This window comes from Podarcis vaucheri, assembly GCF_965113315.1.
Source record: "Podarcis vaucheri genome assembly, chromosome: 6".
Lineage (NCBI taxonomy): Eukaryota > Metazoa > Chordata > Lepidosauria > Squamata > Lacertidae > Podarcis > Podarcis vaucheri.
In genome coordinates this window covers 73,635,031-73,655,146 of record NC_138764.1, presented here as the reverse complement: position 1 = coordinate 73,655,146, position 20,116 = coordinate 73,635,031, and the positions used below count along the sequence as shown (strand labels likewise).

The following is a 20,116-nucleotide window of genomic DNA, read 5'->3' as shown; positions in this document are numbered from 1 at the left end:
TTCATCTCCCCACCACAACTGCTTCTAGCAATGGGATTGTATGTGTACAATGATGGGTGAGTAACAAATATATTGAATTAAAAAAACAAATTCCCATGTCTCAATGCATCACATATGTGCTGCAACACCATGTCACAATTCTGCAGAGATTTTGTTGCTAGTAATACACACGAGTCTGTAGAACACTGCTAATTAGTGAAGTAATTCTACCCAATTCTTTTTATCCAATCCAGTGTCTTCCGTCCACACTACAAAACATCTGTGGCTAACTATAGCCACTCAGATTGGTCATCAGCCAAAGGAACTGCAAATGTCCCCCCTCTCCACAAATTACTGGATTAACTGGGTTCTAAGAAAGCTTATGAGATCCAAGAAAATAAAAGCCTAGATTCCTTTGGATCGCTTACTGCCTTGGTCATAAGTAGTCAATATCCCACTTGATTCCTAAGGAATGGAAACTGGAGTGAAGACAAACAAAATTAAGTCCCCACCTGTTCCTGTAATGAATATACAATACAATAACTTGATTTGTGGATACAGTAGATTCAAAACATTAAACAAAACCGTAGTCCTATGCTTTAGAAGTATTTATTTTTAATGGTCATGTTTGAGCACTTCAGGGATTGATGTACGCTATACAGTGGTGCCTCGCAAGACGAAAAGAATCCGTTCTGTGATTCTCTTCGTCTAGCGGTTTTTTCGTCTTGCGAAGCAAGCCCATTGACGGATTAGCGCTATTAGCGCTATTAGTGCTTTTAGCAGCTTTTAGCAGCTTATCGGATCAGCTGATAAGCAGCTTAGTGGCTTAGAAAAAGGGGGGAAGGAAAAAAAACCCGCAGGAACTCGCAAGACATTTTCGTCTTGCGAAGCAAGCCCATAGGAGAATCGTTTTGCGAAGCACCTCCAAAACGGAAAACTCTTTCGTCTAGTGAGTTTTCCGTCTTGCGAGGCATTCGTCTTGCGGGGCACCACTGTACATGAAGAGAGGACACTAAACACTTTCCTGGAATCTTGGGCATAAAAGTGTTATTAATTTTAGAAAACATTGGCTACTGTTTTTCCACATTTAAAATAGTGAGATGCAAAGGTATTCAGAAGAAATGGAAAAATCAACTACTCATACCATTTAGCTACAACACAGATGTTTGGAAACTACTTTGGTTAATTCTTTATGGATCACTAAATTAGCACTTCATAACCTCTGTGGGTAAGATGCTTAAAAGCCCTCTGAATTAGAACTTGCTACATTTGCCCTTCATCACCATGCTTCAATGAAGATGTGTGAACAAAAAGAGAACTGGCCACATAGTTGGCAATTATTTGAAGTCTCCAACGCATCAGCTTGCACTGTTGGAGAGAGAAAGTATTTCAGTTTAAATATTAATATGTAGACAACAATAACAATGGGTTGTCTCTTTAGCATCAGGTCGAAATTATGGAGACAACTCCATTCCTTCTACCTTTTGCATCCTGATCATAGCGACCACAAATGGCTACCACACTTTTGCTGACAAACAACTACACTAAAAGGGTTTAATAAATGTTTCATTTGATTATCAAACCTTGTACATTTTAATTATAAGAATTGGATCCAGATAAATAGCTGCTCACTGAATATTCCTTGGCCCAGTTTTGAAGTTCTACTTCATCTTCAGCACACACCCACACAATAGACAACCCCATTCAGCAGGATCATCCAAACCTCAGGGAGGGTTTTTTAGGGGCAGGAAAATCACTTCCACCTGCCCCTGTGGATCCTGCTGCCTGAGGTGGTCGACTCACCTTGCCTCATGGCTGGGCCAGCCTTGTGTCCAGTTACTAGAGTTCTACTCTGCATCCAACCTAAAAACTATATAACTTAATCTATGCAATAAATACAATCCAAGTGATTTGGGAAGCAGTGTCATTGGGTTCTATTTCTTCTTTACATTCATATCCCACACTCTCTCAGGATAAAATGGGAGGAGTTACCCCATTTTATCCATACATCTCAATTCCTTGAATTAGGGTAGAGTTTGACACTGACCCAGGGTCACCCCGTGAACTTCATGGCCTAGATGCAGATTCAGACCCCATGGTCCAAGTATAATGCTTTGACTCTCTAAATGTATATATCTGCAAAAATCTAATTTCTGATTTAAGTTGGGAACATCCATACAACTGGACCCACTCATCTGGATTTAATTCTCTCTCTCTCTCTCTCTCTCTCTCTCTCTCTCTCACACACACACACACACACACACACACACACCATAATAAAGCCACTGAAAGTGTGATAGAACGGAGCTTGTGATTATTTCTGTTTCACTCAAAGAAGCAACTTCTTTATTTTAATTTGAATGGTGAATGGGCAAGCATCTTTCACATAAAGCAAGCCTCCCAACAGCTGAACAGTGTCAGGGTTAACAGTGTCTGGGAGCAGACACATGAGTTCAAAGAACGAAGGAATAAAACTCCCAAAATAGCCTTGCAACTGTCACCACTAGCAATTGTCAGCATTGGAAGGTATGCCCTTGCCTTCATGCCCCACAGAGCTCACCACTCAGAACATTCATCAGAAGTAGCACTGCCAGAAAGTAGTCAGGTAAATCTCCGAACAACAACAGAGAGGAATACAGTTGTCAAATATTTTTTCAGTCTAGGCAGCTCTCAATGTTTTTTCAGGAGATAGTCAGAACTTGCTGCAAACATTTCCCAGGCACCCCTGCTGAACGTCAGTACACAATACACAGTCAATGGTTATATCACTATTGACACAATAGTCTTAGCCATCTCACACCCATTCTTTCAAAATGCTTCCTACTGGTCATCCTTCATATTACCTCCCTCTGCCAATGACAGGTCATTTATTACACCACTCAAATTGAAGTTCACTCCCCCCTTAAAATGGTAATCACATACCTCATTGACATACAGATGGCTTATGGATATATCGCAAGCCTTGTAACACTGAATTAAAATGCTATTGTTAAAATAAAATCAGTCAAGAATTTAATGGCACTGTGCCCAACAAAACATTTACCTTGCGCTTACAATTATTTTCAGCTGTATGAGTACAGGGAGGACTATTGTGGGAAATTCTTTCTATATGTTTGCATTTGCATGTTCAAACTTCACCCAAATCATACAGCGCATATAAAGTGAAACCTAGGATTTTCTCAGAAACTTGAAATCTGGTCCAAGGCTTGGAACCTCTCCAAACTTACTTTAATAAGATAAAAATATGTGGTACAATTTTGTTTTCTGAAATATAGCTATTTTAATGCCAGCTACTTTGGAGCTTGTTTCATTAAACCTATGAGCAAAAGAAATGGAGACACCGATAGGGTGTGGCCTGCCTCAATGAGCTCAGCACCTGAGATGTGGGGGTGGTCAGGTTGTTGCCTCCTCCAAACTGTGCCCCAGACTGCAATACAGTAAGCCCTCAACTTACACAGGGGTTATGTTTCAGAGATCGCACCTGAAAACAAAATCCTGTATAGTCAAAGGACATTGGGTGCAGTGGCGGGCAGGTTTGCAACCATCTTTTTTCCCAGACGCCCACCCCCATTTTTTAAAAAGTAACCTTTTTTGCCAGGTGCTGAACCGTGTGCTCATTAGCCCTTAGGTGATGCATTCTGAGCAGTCCATGTGCTCTAGAGAGTTCCCTATCATTGGAAGCCAGGCCACCTAACCTCAGTGACTACGTATTTTCAGTCCATTCATTGGCTTGGTGCTTCTGGTATTTATTGATGCATGTAAAGCTGAATGACATATTCCTGTAACTTACTCAAAAATCCTATGACAGAAATGTCTATGAACTTCATGTATAACCAAAAGCAAACAAACATATTCAGAAGCCCATGAGGGTGCACAGTTCCATAAGTAAGAAAAATGGTATCATTTTCAAACACAAAGTGCCTGACAAGATAAATGAGGCAAAACTTATATTAGTCTTAGAGATGGCAGAAATATTTTGGAGAGTCCGTTTAGCAGGTGCCAATTTAACAGCACTTCCACATGCCAACACAAAGGGTTGTATCCAAACCTCTCCACCACGTACCCCCAAAATGTGCTCTACAGGGTCCACTAACTCTCCAAAGCTAACTCTACAGGAACACAGGAGGGTGAAGGATAAAGGAAGAAGAAGTTCTATTGCATGCATGGAAGTCTTGTTTTAACTGACTGTATGTAAGCCACTCTGGGAAGGCTTTTGGCAAAAGGGCAGGGTACACATGCTCCAAATAAGTCTCTTGCACCAGTGGATCTACAGTGTTTGATAAGGCCCTCAAGGAACATTTTATATTGATTGCAAGGATGGAAAAATATAATCTTGACCATCTAATATCTTATAAGCAGCTTAAATGACTGCTTTATTTCTGCAGTGAGCTCCTCATTAAATATTTTCCCAAACGTGTACTGTGAAATCATTTCTATTTGCCACTTCTGTATCCTTTAATCTTCTAGCTCTGCCGCTGAGCCATGCCAATGCCACAACATAACATTCTTCCCAACTGACAGTGAGCCTTAGAGTTATTAGCAGCATGCTGCGATAGTTGCAATAGAATGAAAAGAACACTGCAGAACCTGAAACATTTTATTTCTAGGCTCGTACAACAGGTGTTCAGTTGACGATTCGGTGGCGGCGGTGGCGGCAAAAACAAGCTGCAAAGGAAACTTGGGGAACAGAGTCCATGTGCATGGTGATCACGTGTGGCTGGGAAGCAAAGCTGTAAAGCTAACAGAAAGTGAGGGAATAGCCCATGAATAAATATGTTTAAATCGTGCTGATTTTTACTGCCACTAGCTTTATTTACTATGTTAGGAAACAATCCTAACTTCTGACTAGGGTGCTGAGCCACTGACACCTCTGCAACCCTGCAGCTCAGGGAGAAAGCAGGGGAAGAAGAAAGGCCTGTATTTGACTTCTCTCGAGTTGCTGGAATGTCATTTAGGATCCAGTGGATCTCTGGCCACCCCCACTTTCACTCATCCATTTCATTTCAGCAGTGCTTTTTAAAAGTCATTTTGAGTTGCCTATGGCAAAAATAGCTAACAGTAATAAGAATAAGAAAACTGCCGGAGGAAACACCACTACGAGTAGTCTTCCAACAGCCTAACCCACTCCAGAAGCATATACCAGGCATTGTTCTGTTTGCCGGTTAAGCTTTTTATTGTTGCCTTAATGTTTTTATTGGCTTTATTGTATAAGGCGCCCTGAGAGTATTCATATATCAGGACAGCATATAAAATAAAAATATATGTAATGAAGTCCAGAGATAGCAGCTAAGAGTTAGACATTTTTTCTCCTGCAGAAACTGAACTGTCAACCCTGTAAGCAAATATATGCAGTTATTTTTCTTCTATTTGAAAGAGCAGGTAGACAGTGGGCCAGTAGTGGGCCACTGGGCAATTTCTAATGGGCTACTTAATATCTTCTAGAATTAGCATAAAGAAATCCATATTACATTAAGTGCTGCTTGATCCTGAACATTCTTAAACTGAATTTCTACTCTTGTATAACTCCTTAAAAGAGCAATGAAACAATTTTAAAGCTGTGTCATTAGTGAACTTTAGAACTGTCATTCAAGTAAGAGTGACAGTGCAGTCCACATAGGTTATTTTGTCACTCTCTGCTGACTCACTCCTACTCACTGCACCTATCACCTCTCATGTGTGGAAGCTACCCTTCGCAACCAACAATAGGCTAATGCTTATATTTTAACAAGAATCAAATTATGCACAATGCCAAAAGAAATATAAGTTAGCACAAAGGCAGTGAACTGGTTTTCATATTCATACAAAACCATGATTCATACTATGTTCACAAACTGGTAGGAGCCCAAGCAAGGCTTGATGTAGCCTTGACCTCTCCCCTCTCCCATGCACCTGGGAGAAGGATCTGTGCAGTGTTTAGCTTTGCTTTCAGACAATCTTGACTTGTTATTACAACCCAGTCACTGTGGTTTAAAATAAACTCTAACTAAACAAGCCAGCTCTGTCACACGTAGCTTAAACGCGGCTTGTTTTGAAACTGATCAGTGTTTTAAATCACAACCTCTGGTTCATACATAACAAGACAGGATTCTCAGAAAGCAGAAGTAAATGTTGCAAAAGTACTGTTCCACACTTGCAGGAGAAGAATGGTGAAGCATGTGAGCCCAAAGTTTCGCTCAAGCTGACATGTGTCAAGTTCAATCCTGGATGGGCAATAACACTCCCACTTTGACAAATTGGAGGGGACCACCCACCTGTCCATCACCTGACATAATTATGATAGCAGATAATTGACAGGTGGGCGATTCCACCCACCTGTCAATGTTGGCCCATAGGCATGGGAGAAAAAGTTCCAGCCTACCAGGCCACGAAGGTCCCCCACCCCGGCTCATATGACTAAGAACATGACATCTGAATTGAATCAATGTAATAAATAAGGAATGACAGGAAGCTCATTGTGAATAATCCCTCCTGCTCTCCCTATTTACATAACGAGATTGACAAGACAGCCTAACTGGGTAAGCTATGGACAGTTACCTAACGATGGTACCATGCTCCAAATTCCAGGATGATGGCTCACAATGTTTCATATAGATGCTAGATAGCCCCTGAGCAACTCAGCAACAGTCACTGATGCTACTTTCTGTGCCTAGAAGCAGCAGAGAAACTGCTGTAGTACAGGGTTTCCAGTCCTCAAAGTTCTTCCACAAGGACACTGTGGTCATTGGTGTTGAAATCTGCTAGGCGATCCAAGGAGTACTAACATGGCTACATTCACCCTCTCGTCCAATTAATTAATCAGGATGACCAAGGCTGTTTCTAGGCCTGAAGCCAGAATGAAGCTAGAATGAAGTGTTGAAATGTGTCTAGACAATCTGCTTCCTCCAGGCATACCTGCAAAAAGATTGTCCACCACCCTCTCAATCACATTACCCAGGAAGGGAATATTAAAGACTAGGTGGTATTTTTCTTGGTCCAGGAAGGTGACTCTACCACTACCTGACCTTCAGGAGAGGTGACACTACCACTACTTTCAAGGTGATTGGCATAACTTCCTCATGTAGTTAACCACCCCCTGCACTCATTCAATCAATCAATTGATCCCCTCTTACTAGATTTCACTTACCATGATGGGCACGGATCAAGAGCGCATGTTGACCTCACACAAGTGTCCTTAGCTTTTTTTCCTTAATGTAGAACAGGAATCCAAAGTGAGTAGAAAGCAAAGACTATGCTGTATAATGGCTTTGCCAGCATCAGCAACATCTTTGGCAGACACCCAGACTGCACTCCTGAACCAAATACCTGAAGGTGTTCTGTATTCTGCAGCATTGGAAAGTACAGTGCCAACACACAATCCTAAGTATGCTTTTTCTTTTTAGTAATTCAGTAAAATGTCATAGTAATGAAGTCATTCGTTAAGTTATTAAATTGTGTCAAATATTTACAGGAGTGTGAAACATTGAGAAGTGTTTCATATTCTGAAATAGAAAATACTTCATGAGAGCAGTTATTTTTCTCTCACATACCTAATTTCCATCTTTTTCTTCTGCAGACCTCAAAAGGGAGAGGGAGCAAACCTCATCCCCAGGGCTTTCACATTTCTGTCTTCTGCTCAATAACACAATTAAGAGCAGACAGCAGCCATTCAGATTGATTCTTTTTCCTCCCAGCACAAAAGGTTTGGAGGGAAAACCCCAAGACACACATCAATGCCACATCACACAAAAAAAGAAATAAAGTGTTATGCTGACATTACAGTAGCGTTTTCCAATCTGGTGCCCTTCAAGTGTTGTTGTACTGCCACTCCCATCATCCCAGCCAACTGGCCATACTGGCTACAATGAATGGGAATTGGGAGCCAAACATCTGGTGGGTTACAGATGCACTATCCCTGGCATACGGTGGCACAAGCAAGATTCTGAGCAGACTCTTTCTTCTAAGAAACTAGAGCATCTGCTGCTTCAAAGGGCTTGTACTCCAATCCTAAACACATTCAGGCTGAAGATTCAATATGGCAGCACATGCTACTCAATTGCACAGCTCCACTGCTCCTTTTGCTTAGCTAGTAATACAAACACTGGAGTGGCTGGCTTGGCTTTTTGTGCAAATCAGTGCTCATGGTTTCTCTCCAAACAAAACACATAAAGTAACATAATGCTAAGCCAGCTGCTTCAGGGTTTTGTTTCTTGACTAGGCAAAAGGAAGAGTGAGGTGAGTGTAGAAACACACGGTGCTTAATCATGCTACTTGTTTGTGGTAAGACATGGTTTGTTTCTAAACATGGCTCACTGTTGCATGCAAACAGGGCTGGTAAGATACTCGTGAGACCTTTGTAGATCAAATTAAAATCAAGACACTACAAAGAAACAACAGTAGCTTAGAAGCCTAAAGTGAACAAGTTAAAAATAGAAGCCTGTTTTTCATATAGTCCGGAAATGGATGGTGAGCAGTTGCTGTGTCAGATCAATTCAGTACTTCAGAATATCCAAGAGCCAAGTTCAGTGAGGACCTGAAAGGCCACTGACACAAAGAAGATTAACAGTAGGTGATCATTCTTCAGTCAGAGATGGTGACAAATCCTGGTAAAACGTGGAGGTTAACTGTAATTGGACCACTGCATATTTTTATTTACTGTCCTTAGGAAGCAAATTTGTAAATGTTGGTTGTTTTTCAATTTAAGTTTTCTGAATCTTAAATCCTTTACAAGTTACCATGCCCCAGATGTCACATTGTACCACTAAACTGAACTATGACATCCATGTAAGTAACAAACATGTTCATTTAAACAATAGCTGAGTCCATATCAACCTTCTAAAAATATCTACAAAATATCTTTAGACTACTAAGGAAGAAAAGGGGATTGTTTCCATCAGCAGTTGGTGTGGTACCAATCACAAGCCACAGTTTCCCATTTCTTTTGATAGTGGGTACCAGAGCAATTGAGGAACTACTGCTGAGGAACTAGTGCTGTAAAAAGATAGCTGCTATTGGTTGATATGAGGCAGCCATGGTACTGTCTCCTGTTCTTTTCTCCCTTCAAAAGTGGTGGGCACTGCCAATGAAGCCTGCTTTCTGGTATGTTTACTGACAGAAAGGAACACCCTCCTTTCCTCAGAATTCCAAAAATACAGCTCCTATCTACTTCCTTGTGTCAGCAACATGAAGGGGTGGCTAGCACATTGAGGCAGTGCCACAAAGCCAGTGTCCCAACCCTGGTATAGCTGCCACTTACAAATAAGGTATAGGGGCAAGGCAGGGTGGCCTAAGTGCAGGTAAAAGAATTCACAAGAGCAGAAAATATAGGCAAACTGTGGTGCAAAAGAGTCCAATTTCTATCTTCAAATCTAGAAGTTGTCGCCCTACAGCTATTAACAGCACAATCCTAGGCATGTTGATTCAGAAGTTAATCCCATTAAGGTCATAATGGGATTTATTATCCAGTAATTGGGTCTAGTATTGCAGCCAAAGTGAATGTTTGAAATTAAATATTACAACTGGGCAGTACACCTCAATTTGAGATCAAGGAATGACCTCTAAAACACCAAGATCCAATCCAATGCAGGCAAACTACAAAAAGTTTAAAAGGAACTAGTAAACATAAATCAACCAGGAGATAATAATGGAAGATTGATAAATCTAATAACTGAGATTCAGAAATAGACACAAGCTTGTCTTCAACAGCAGCTGATTCCAGTTATATAACAGAAAATGAAGTTGCAAGGAAAACTGAGAATTTCTTACTAAATAGGCACCCCCTATCTAGTATTCCACAGAGTACAAAATAATGATCTCTTTAAATCCACACCATAAAAGTAATGTACACAGGATTTAAAAGCTGGAGAGGGGTAAGGGCAGGGGTAAGCAACCTTTTTCAGCCATGGGCCAGTCCACTATCCCTCAGACGATGTGGTGGGCTGGACTATATTTTTTTTGGGGGGGGATGAATGAATTCCTATCCCCCACAAATAACCCCGGGATGCATTTTAAATAAAAGGATACATTCTACTCATGTAAAAACACGCTGATTCCCAGACCATCTGTAGGCCGGATTGAGAAGGTGATTGGGCCGCATGCAGCCCACGGACCTTGGGTTGCCTACCCCTGGGCAAGGGTCTTGTCTGGTACTGAAATGACATCAAGGCAGATTCCAAGCAAGCCTCAATGAAAAGAGCTTTCCAAACTCAGGTTACCACCACTGAGTAGCTCAACCTCCATGAGACCATCTACCACACACAAAATGGAGGGGGCATCCAAAAAAATAGACTCTGCTGAGAATGTTAGTATACGGGCAAGAAAACGTGGAGGCAATAAGTCCTTCAAGTATCCCAGCCACAAAGCCCTAAAGGGCTTTTAGTGGTCAAAACCAGAACTTTGAATTGCACCTGTAAAATAACTAGGATCTATTAGATTCTGATAGCTTTTTAAAAAATATATTCTCTGCTTGTTTTTATAAAGTGCTTCCATGTGACTATAGAAAACACTTGGAACACTCATCACACACCATTTCTGACAGAGGCAGGAAGGGGGGGCAGAAGAAAATACACTAGGTATGGCAGCAAAGAATTCACACCAAATAGAAGAGGACATGGTGAGCTCTAATCCCAGCTTCAATGTCACAGAATGTGAGGTGTGGGCTTGCCAAGTATTAAAGCCAGTAATGGAGAGCTGCTAGCAGCAGAGCCCATGGCATGAAGTCCTTGTGCTCAGCCTGTTGCAGATACTAGCAGAGTCACAGTGAGGAGAACAATGATCAACACAATATTTGGGGGTGGGAATATTTTCCAGATGATGTTCCCATATGATTCTGACCTTCTGAGGGATCTCAACCATAAAGTAATTCAGCACAACTGCTAAGTCCACAGAACAGAGTATGTTCCACGCCAATAGCTGAGCAGAAGGCAATACATAGCCCAGGAATCACTTCCCTGAAATAGAATGGAATGATTTCCAGTTTACTCAAGATTGCACAGGATTTACGCCTACATCTGTGGGATCACACAAAAATCCAAACCAAGGAGAGGGATGTCACTATTATAGCAGTCACTTCCCCCAGCTGGGTACAACACTTTCTTTTCAGCCCACATGTAAGGCTGAATGTCATTTCTAGAGCTTTCTAATATTAAGGAAGTGTTTGCTTGGCAAAACATAACAGTTGGCTATGTGTAACAAAACACAGATCTTGTTCACATGTCATATCCTTTCAAACCTGATGTGACCAGCAGCAAAATCAGACACTTTTCCCCAAGAGCAGGCATAGCTCCATTTTTCTCAATTATGTTTTAAATACATTTGGAGATCACAATACTTTTAGTCTAAGAATTATCAAGGTGCTACCAAATATGGTGTACCAAGAGAACATCACATGTAAGGCCTTAAAAGGATTTGACTATATGGCAAGCTGTACTACTCTTCAGATTAAGATTTCGTACTATATTAAGGATTCATTGACTTCTACAGTTACTGGCAAGCAGAACATTTAGTGCCACACTAGAAATCAGCAGCTCTTCATTTTTAAAACTTTTATGTAAGTATGTAAATATATGCTTCTTGGGCAATGAAACTCAAAGGTGAATAAGTAGTCATATCTCCACCAATCAGGGAAACCCTGACAACTGGGAAGCACTGGCCTGCGAGCGCTCCAGTTGGAGAACAGCCTTTACCAAAGATGTCATGGACTTTGAAGGCACTCGAACTCAGAACACAAGGGAGAAACGTGCTAAGAGGAAGGCATGCTTGGCAAATCCACAGCATGATCAACTCCCGCCCGGAAACCAATGTCCCCACTGTGGAAGGATGTGTGGATCCAGAATTGGCTTCCACAGTCACATACGGACTCATTGTTAAAACCATATTTATGGAAGACAATCTTACTCGGCTATGAGTGATCATCGAAGAAGAAGAATCAGGGATGCATTCCCTGCATGATTCCTTGACCATTCCCGTGCCCGAAATTATGCCAAAATAAGTACAAATGTGCTTATTATGCATAACTTATGCTTTTTCACATTACTGAAACTTTGTTTATGCTCTTCAGTACTTATCAGGATGGATTAAAATGATCACACCAGTCTTCTTTGGGCACTCAATGAAACTTTTACCTCTCATTTCAGGGTAAATAGCAGGAGAATATCAAGGCAACATGTTCTAGTCACTCACAGTATCAAACACTTAAATATGATTACATATAAATTCAGTTTGCATGACAAGTGAATCATGCATGTGTTATTTAGATATTTCTAAATGTCTTAAATGTTTTATCTACTGCACTATGAAGATGCTTTTGTCATTTTAAGAGTATCCTCCCAGGATATTTTTGGTACTTGCAGTACATTAGGGATTCTATTAATAGAATTCTATGTTGCTTATCTCAGACCCTGGCACCTTGTGGTCTCTGTAAAGGTTGCCAAGAGAAAAGGTTTTGAAAGTCAAAAGTATCACAGCAACTCTTATATGGAAAGCGGTAGCCAAATCATAATCTTGAGGTTACTGACAATGCTTCATAAATTAACAAAGAACAATAATAATTTCAGTAGCTTTCAATGCTTTAGAAGCACATTTAGCTGAAACCATGGCCAGGCCAAATATAACTTTTCTAGGAGCTTCTTAGTTTGTAATGGTATCTTCCAATCTAGTGCCCTGGTTTAGAACTCTGGAGTCGTGTAAGTGAAAGGGCAGAATGTAAGGAAGGGAAGTCCCTCTTATAAATAGCTGTGACAGATAATGTTTTTACTGAAGCATATTCTATCAAGTTATGAACTCTCCTGTAGGTCAAGACCGAAAAAGGTATCTTAGTATTAAACAAATTCCTCAGGCAATTCACAATTTAAACTGTAAACATGAAACTTTAGCCTACACTTACCAAACTAGTTTGACCTTGCCCTGATCTTTTTTTTTTTTTTGGGGGGGGGGGAAGAGAGATTTCCAGCCAAGTCTGGTTTGCCCATATATTCAATCCTCTCTCTTTTTGGACGAAAGAGGAGACAATGTAGGTTAAAACTAACTGAATTTATTTGTATGGTCTTATCTTCCCCCAGAGGATTTCTGGTAAGAGAATGTGAGTGTGTTCACAGTAAATGGCAGAACATTGCATTTGTGCTGCAACAGGAGAAAGAAAACACAATTTGGGTGGATATTGCTATCCAGATAGCAAAAGCCCTGCCAGAACGAATAAATGAGAAGAGCATCGTGCTGACAGAAAGCAGTAAGTTACAAGAGATACGGCTGAGAGAAGTGTGATTCAACTGGCACAGCCACAGAAAGGTTAGCAATGTTCACTGGCACAAGGACTTTAAAGGCTGCACTCAAGGAGAACAGAGGAGAAACTAGCTGATTTCAAGTTCCACTGATGCCCAGCATCTGCTGCAATGCCATCACCATGCGCCTTGCCATCCACAAGCAAAACAAGGCACTACTTTTTCTCCATCCTACAGTGCCCAGGGAGGGCCGGGGATGTGTCTGTAAAGTGAAGCCAGCTCTCACCTAAGACTACTTCCAGTAAAGAAAGTGCAGCCCTTCCAGAAAATTGGAGAGGGGAAAGGGAGAGAGGCAGATCCTGCAGGGTATGAGTCATGCCATGGATCCTTGGCACAAGGCTATGTGCACCGCTGACTATTCCCACAAGGAATAATAGCATTACTCCACCTGTGAAAGGGTCAATCCTAGGTGAAGAGGCAGGAAAATAAAAACTGGAGTGATGGTGGTGTTGGAAGAGGAAAAAGGGGAAAGAATGATGAAGAAAACTTTGATCCCAGTTCACTAGAAGGCAGTGGGCAGGCTCTGCTGACCTGCCCTTCAAGCCTTCTTCTCTCCCCCATTCATCCTATCTATAGGTCATTACCCTAAAAGCAATGGGAAATGAGGCAATGCTATCATGCGTAAGGTGCGGGGGGACAGGAGGTGGGTGGAAGGGTCGGCCTTCCCCTCCCTCTCGCCCCCCCCGCCCCCCAATCCCTGCCGGAGGGGCTGACAGGTCGAGGGAGGGAGGGAGGGAGGTTCGCCTCCCCGGGATACCTGGTGCAGCGCCGTCAGCCCGTCCACGTTGGCCGTGTTGAGGCGGGCTCCGCGGGCCAGCAAGCGCTTCACCTCCTCGGTGTCGCCGCTGGAGCAGGCAGCCAGGAAGACGGCGCCGTCCTCGAAGCGGACGCGGGGCCCGCCGCGGCGCCGGCTCCGGACGGGAGCCGCCGGCTCCAGCTCGGTCAAGGAGCCCTTCCAGCGCTTCAGCTGCTCCGCCCGCCGCAGACGCGCCGACTCGGCCCGCTTCACCCCCAAGTGCCCCGGCTCAGACATGGCGGAAGCGCCGCCGCTCGCTGCTGGGCGGCCGACACCGCCTCGCCGCTCTCGGCGCCCCAGGGACCCTCGCAGAACGCCTCAGCCCGGGGAAGAGCGAACGGGCTCTGCCGCCATCTTTACAACTTCCCCCTGCCCGTCCCTCCCCTCTCGCCTGCAGCGCCGGAGTTGAGTGCGGCGCGGGCGCAGACGGCGCCTCCGAGCATCATGGGAAAGGTAGTTCTGAGAGGGGGCTGCCCCGATGGGGATCCTTGGGGGGACTTCACCTCCCAGGAGCCTCTGCGTCGCCAGGTTTGCCAGGTTCCTTTTTTTTTTTATCCGGGGGAGTAGGAAAAGAGGGAGATAGAAAGTGAGAGAAGGAATGAAAGGTGGGTGGGTGGGTGGTTATTGTAGCATTATCCCCGAGATATTGAGTGCCTTGAACAAAGGGGAAATGCTGAATTGTTATTATTCTTACTACCTGTAGCAGAATACTGCTGCCACATATTTAGGCAGCATTTTCATTTTCCTCTGCTCGTTGCATTTATACACCAGGATAAAGAATGGCTACCTAAGGAGGTGAGGAATGGAATTAGACTGGGGGGCTGGAAGATTTGCGTTAAAAGCTCGCTTCTTCCGTGGCATAGCGCTGAGTAAGTCACTTTTTCTTAGCTTCAGCAAAACGAAGAAAGAGTAAATTGCTTTTGCAAACACAGAATGCAAAGCAGATAAAATTGATTATCTTGTATAAATCATAAACAGGAATAATATAAATGATGCAGTGGAGTAAAGAGATCTTCCTTCTCTGGGGTTAAGAGTAGTATGATGCATGGGCGTAGCCAGGATTTTTGTTAGGGCGGGCAGGACTTTTTTGGGGGGGGGAGAACCGACGTGATTGGCCAGTTAGTTAAGCATTTATATTGTTTTACTTGCTCTAGAGGGGGCAACTGCCCCCCGCCTGTCCCCCTTTGCTAAGCCCATGAGATAATGCATGTTTCTGCAACATGGTCTTGAAGGGTATTGGGATTTGTAAAGCAGCTTCGGTGTTTCTTTGATACTTATTTTGCCTCATTAGCTCCATCTTGTGGGTGGTTTAGCTCTTAGCATTCTTGGCATTTGTTTGAGAATTTAATAATTGGCCAAATGAGTGTCACACATTATAGCTATCACTGGACTTTATTTTAATGACCTGTCACCATTCGTTTGGTGGGGGAGTTCTAGAATCACTATAAATAGCGCATTCACAACATGGCAGCCATTTTAAAAGGTGGATAATATATCTATGTGCTTATGTACGTTTCCGAGCACAATTCAAAGTGCTGGTTGTTGACCTTTAAAGCCCTAAACGGCCTCGGCCCTGTATACCTGAAGGAGCGTCTCCACCCCCATCATTCTGCCCGGACGCTGAGGTCCAGCGCCGAGGGCCTTCTGGTGGTTCCCTCATTGCGAGAAGCAAAGCTACAGGGAACCAGGCAGAGGGCCTTCTCGGTAGTGGCGCCCGCCCTGTGGAACGCCCTCCCATCAGATGTCAAAGAGATAAACAACTACCTGACATTCAGAAGACATTTTAAGGCAGCCCTGTTCAGGGAAGTTTTTAATGTGTGATATTTTAGTGTTTTTTGGTTTCTATGGAAGCCGCCCAGAGTGGCTGGGGAAACCCAGCCAGATGGGCGGGGTACAAATAATAAATTATTGTAATAATAATAAATAATAATAAATTTTATTTATATCCCGCCCTCCCCAGCCGAAGCCGAATTGTTGTTGATTGATGATGATGATGATGATGATGATTATTATTATTGCAGAGCAGCCTCTGATACTAACTGTGCAAGGAGTGTGATCCCAACACACACTCACATCCTAATTTTGATGACAGGAAGGAGGGACATCTCAAATGGATGGGAGGGGGGTCCACCATGGTGGAAGTTCCAGCTGTGCCCTATCACCTGGGATAGCAAGCATAAAGCCCTCTAATGGGGTATTTGGGGGTGGAACAGGGATCCAAAGTCCTGCATATTCCCAAGGGGCCCAGTCTTTGAAGCCCTCAGCTACACCAGCCAGGAGCTGACAGAGTGGAACTGGGGGCTTAAATAGGAGGGTGTTGTATTATCACCTAAAATGAGATTCCACGTCTGCAGATGGGAGCAGACCCACTCTCTCATGGAGAACATGCACATGCACTCTCGACTTTCCCATAAAGCAAGGAAGTCTTGTAACTGAGGATGTCATGCCTTGGTCTGCTGTCTAACCTGCACCATTTCTTGCCTTCATAAAGATGATTTTCTTACTTACACATAAGAGCCCCCATCTGTGTGTGTTGGGCATGGGGCAGGACAATTGCGGCGCGGAAGCCTCATGCGGCAATATAACTTTACACGTGTACAGTGGTTGAGTCGGAATTCTGAATCCTTCACTTTCGCGGTGAAGGCGGCAGAGCTCCATGGGGGTGCAGCATAATAGTTGGATTTGCCTGCTAGATTTACAACAAGGGCATCATGAGAAACGCTTCGAGCAACACCCCCGCCCTACCCCGGGTCTCCCACCCTTTCTTCCTCATTCACCCTGCCTGTCCCCGCCAACTTTCCTTTCCCCTCCTGCAAAAACACGCCTTTAAATCCCACCCATGAACGTGTATGAAGCTGGTGAGCACCCATGCGCCCCCTCCGTCCTGTATTGGAAGGGACGTCCCCTCTCTCCATCCCCATTGGCCGAAAGTTTGGGAAAGGGGCAGGGTTGGGGAATATTCCGCTTCCCCAGGAGCCGGTAAGTCTCTCTTTTTTTTTAATGTGCGGTATTTTTTCCTCGCATGTTTCCTGGCGATGAATTCCCATCCCCTTTTCTTCACGGGAGCCGACAGCCTTCACGGTAATGAAACACTCCCACCCAAAATTTCTGGCCAGTTGCTCCAAACGTCTGCCAATGAATTCGGAATTCTGCAAGACCTCTTGTCCTGCACTCCATGAAACAATATGAGTTGTTTCATAATTCAAGAGAGGAATGGTTTAGCAATCATTTTTTAAAATCCGCTTTAATTTTTTTTTTTTATTCAAAAACCGCACTTTTAATTCTGGCTTCAGTCACCAGTCACTCCTACAAACCTATTCTTTCTCAGTCACCGGTACTTACTTTTTCCTGTCAGTGCTGTACTTTATGCAGACAAGTAGCAAGATGTCCACCTAGCATCTGTAGAAAATGATGTGATTCTCTCCCCCCCCCCCATGTTTATCTCAGATTGCTGTTTGAAGTGGGTGGGTGGGGTTCAGAACTGTTTGATTATAAGTAGAGTTTGTGGCAACATTATTGACTCTTACAATGCAACTAACGACTCAAAGCTTCTCTACAGAGCTGACTGTATTTTTAGGCAGAGAGAGCTGATTGCCTCAATAGACACATGCCTTTTGGCTGTGTCCTTCTGCTGGGGGACAGAGTTACCTATTCCAGGCATGTCCAATGTCTGTTTTGGGGGGCCTAATCCAGCCCCTGTGGCAGTTTATTTCTTGGGGTCAAAGCCTAAAAAAAGCTCAACAACTTTGGTCGGCCCTCACACATGTTCACTTCATCAAATCTGGCCCTCTTTGAAAAAAGTTTGGGCACCCCTGTTCTAATGGAAGAGGAACAAAATAACATTGGAGTGTGATATTCCAAGCCCCAACTGCACTGAGCCACCTGCAAGCTCCCAACTGAGATCACAGAAAGTATAGCTAGAGGCCACATAATTCTGCCATGGGGAAAGGCTGCAAACTCCTTAGCTAAAGGGTAAAAATTCAAGCACTCATCAGGCCCCTGGCAGGATAAGAGGACTCACTTCCCTGTTGTCCATTGCTGGAGCAAACTTTGGTGCTGTCCCTGGTGCTGCTGATCCCACCTCCCGTTTTCCCATCTGCTATAGCCTCCCGTCAAGCTACCTGACTCCAGCTCTCTGTTGCCTGCTACTTGGTACATGCACCCAACTGCACATTGTTCAAAGTGGGTCCTTGAGGATCTTTTTCTGACACTATATTGGTCAACCCCATAACACAACACAAGAAACAGGATTACTTTCAAACTAGCGACTTTCTAAGTTATAGTGGAAGATGAATACTATATCAGCAACTGAACTGGCTCTCTTTGTCACAATTTAGTATAGAAATATGCTCCACAACTATACATCTGTCCCTGATTTTAAAGGAACTGAGTTTATTTCAGAACAGCTCCAAATATATTTTGTTATTTCAATCTTTGATCAACCAGCTTCATATTTGTCTCTTTTCCAACATTGTTCCATTTAGCTAACTGCAGACATTGCATGTAAATAGTTTCATGACCTTTGTCTGAGCCTTGGCTGATTTGATTTTTGGAACGATTGGATTTATTATCTTTACCTTTCATTTCTGTCCATGATTACACAAAGAAGTGTGATTGATTAAAAACAATAAAACATTGAAACATAAAGAACATAATGAAAACATACACCTTATCCAGCTGGAAAAATAAATGAACTATTCTCCTCTAAACTTCTTTTCGTGATGTGTTATTTGGTAATTATCGGATAGAATTAAAAAATACCTTGCTGGCACTCAATTAGCATTTAAGTACTGTGTGTAACAGTACCACTTAAACACCAGGGGGCAGCTGCACCCTTGAGACTTCATCAATTTGAGAAGTAGAAATCCCACAGCTATATTACAATGCAACATTCTTCTTCAGTGACTCTTTAGGAGGAAAATGTTAAATGTTACCTTCTCCAACACTTGAGATTTGAAACACATTGTTTCTTTGTTGAATATATTTATTTTGTATCCCTCCTTTCTTTTTCTTCTCTCCAACAAAGTACAAAGAGAAACTGTCAATATAACATAAATTATATAACAATAATATCATATCATACACCTCCCACTGTGCAAGTGGAAGTTGTTTCACTTGCACAGTTATTTAGTTTGATACCTACCTGCATATTTACTCAGAAGTAAGTCCCACATTGCATTCAATGGGGTTTATTTCCAAATAAATGTATACACATCAGAAGTCAACATTTTGATAAAACATTTAGCCCGTGTACCACACACACACTAAATCAGATTTAGATTTTTCCAGTGCTAGTTTTTTTTTGGGGGGGGGTGTTCAATGAATAATCATCTCATATTTCATTACTACTGGATATGCTGCTGTAGTTAATATAATGAACTTGCATAAAAAGAAGGAATGCAATCAGTGTTCCATCCCATGTTTTTGCCTTAGCTGCTGATATATTCAGAAATGCAGTGTGGAAATTAGTCTTCCGTTCTTTGCCACTATTGTATATATTTCCTGTTCTATTTATGGTTACACAAAGACGCTCTGAGCATTCCACAGCCTTATAGAACCTCTGAGACTAGCATTCAATGGAAGCCTTTGTCAGAGGTGGCAAGAAACTGGTGGCATTTAGTCATATGATAGTTGCTGCTATTTCTTTAAAAACTGCAATATTTTTCACTTATTAAATTTACCATCTTGCATTACCAATTACCATTAAGTAGCCTCACTCATATTAATATCTATAATCAATGAATTGAGTGAGCAAATAAGCCACAGAAGCAAATGTGTAAATGACTCACAGATTCTCTGTTGGCACTTCTTAGGCAATGTTCACTGTTCACGGTGATACATTGCGTAACTCATGCATCTCGCTGTGGTAGAAGTACACAAGGTTCCTTGATGGATGTTTCAAAGAAAACTCAAAGAAAAGATGCATAAAGGGCTTCAGCAAACCATTGGCACTTTTTTTTTTCAATTAGCCCTGCTGGCATTTCTCAAGAAAACCTCATTTCAATGGAATGATCATAGAAGTGGAAGAGGTTCAGAAAAAAGCAAGCCAATGCTCAAAGTGTTGGAGGATCTTTCCCATGAAGAAAAG

At 42.7% G+C, this 20,116-nt stretch overlaps 1 protein-coding gene across 9 annotated transcripts in view; it reads right to left on the bottom strand.

The window, feature by feature from the left end:
* Positions 1-14,419, bottom strand: part of PPP1R12B (protein phosphatase 1 regulatory subunit 12B) — a 107,051-nt gene extending 92,632 nt beyond the window's left edge. For 3 of the 9 annotated variants that reach the window (XM_082227403.1, XM_082227404.1, XM_082227409.1), the window contains exon 1: positions 13,990-14,419. In XM_082227403.1, coding sequence (XP_082083529.1) covers positions 13,990-14,265 — 276 coding nt within the window. In that variant the 5' untranslated portion in view covers positions 14,266-14,419. The remainder of the gene's footprint in view (positions 1-13,989) is intronic. The other 6 variants (XM_082227401.1, XM_082227402.1, XM_082227406.1 and 3 more) reach the window with 2 other exon arrangements.
* Positions 14,420-20,116: the final 5,697 nt, after the last annotated feature.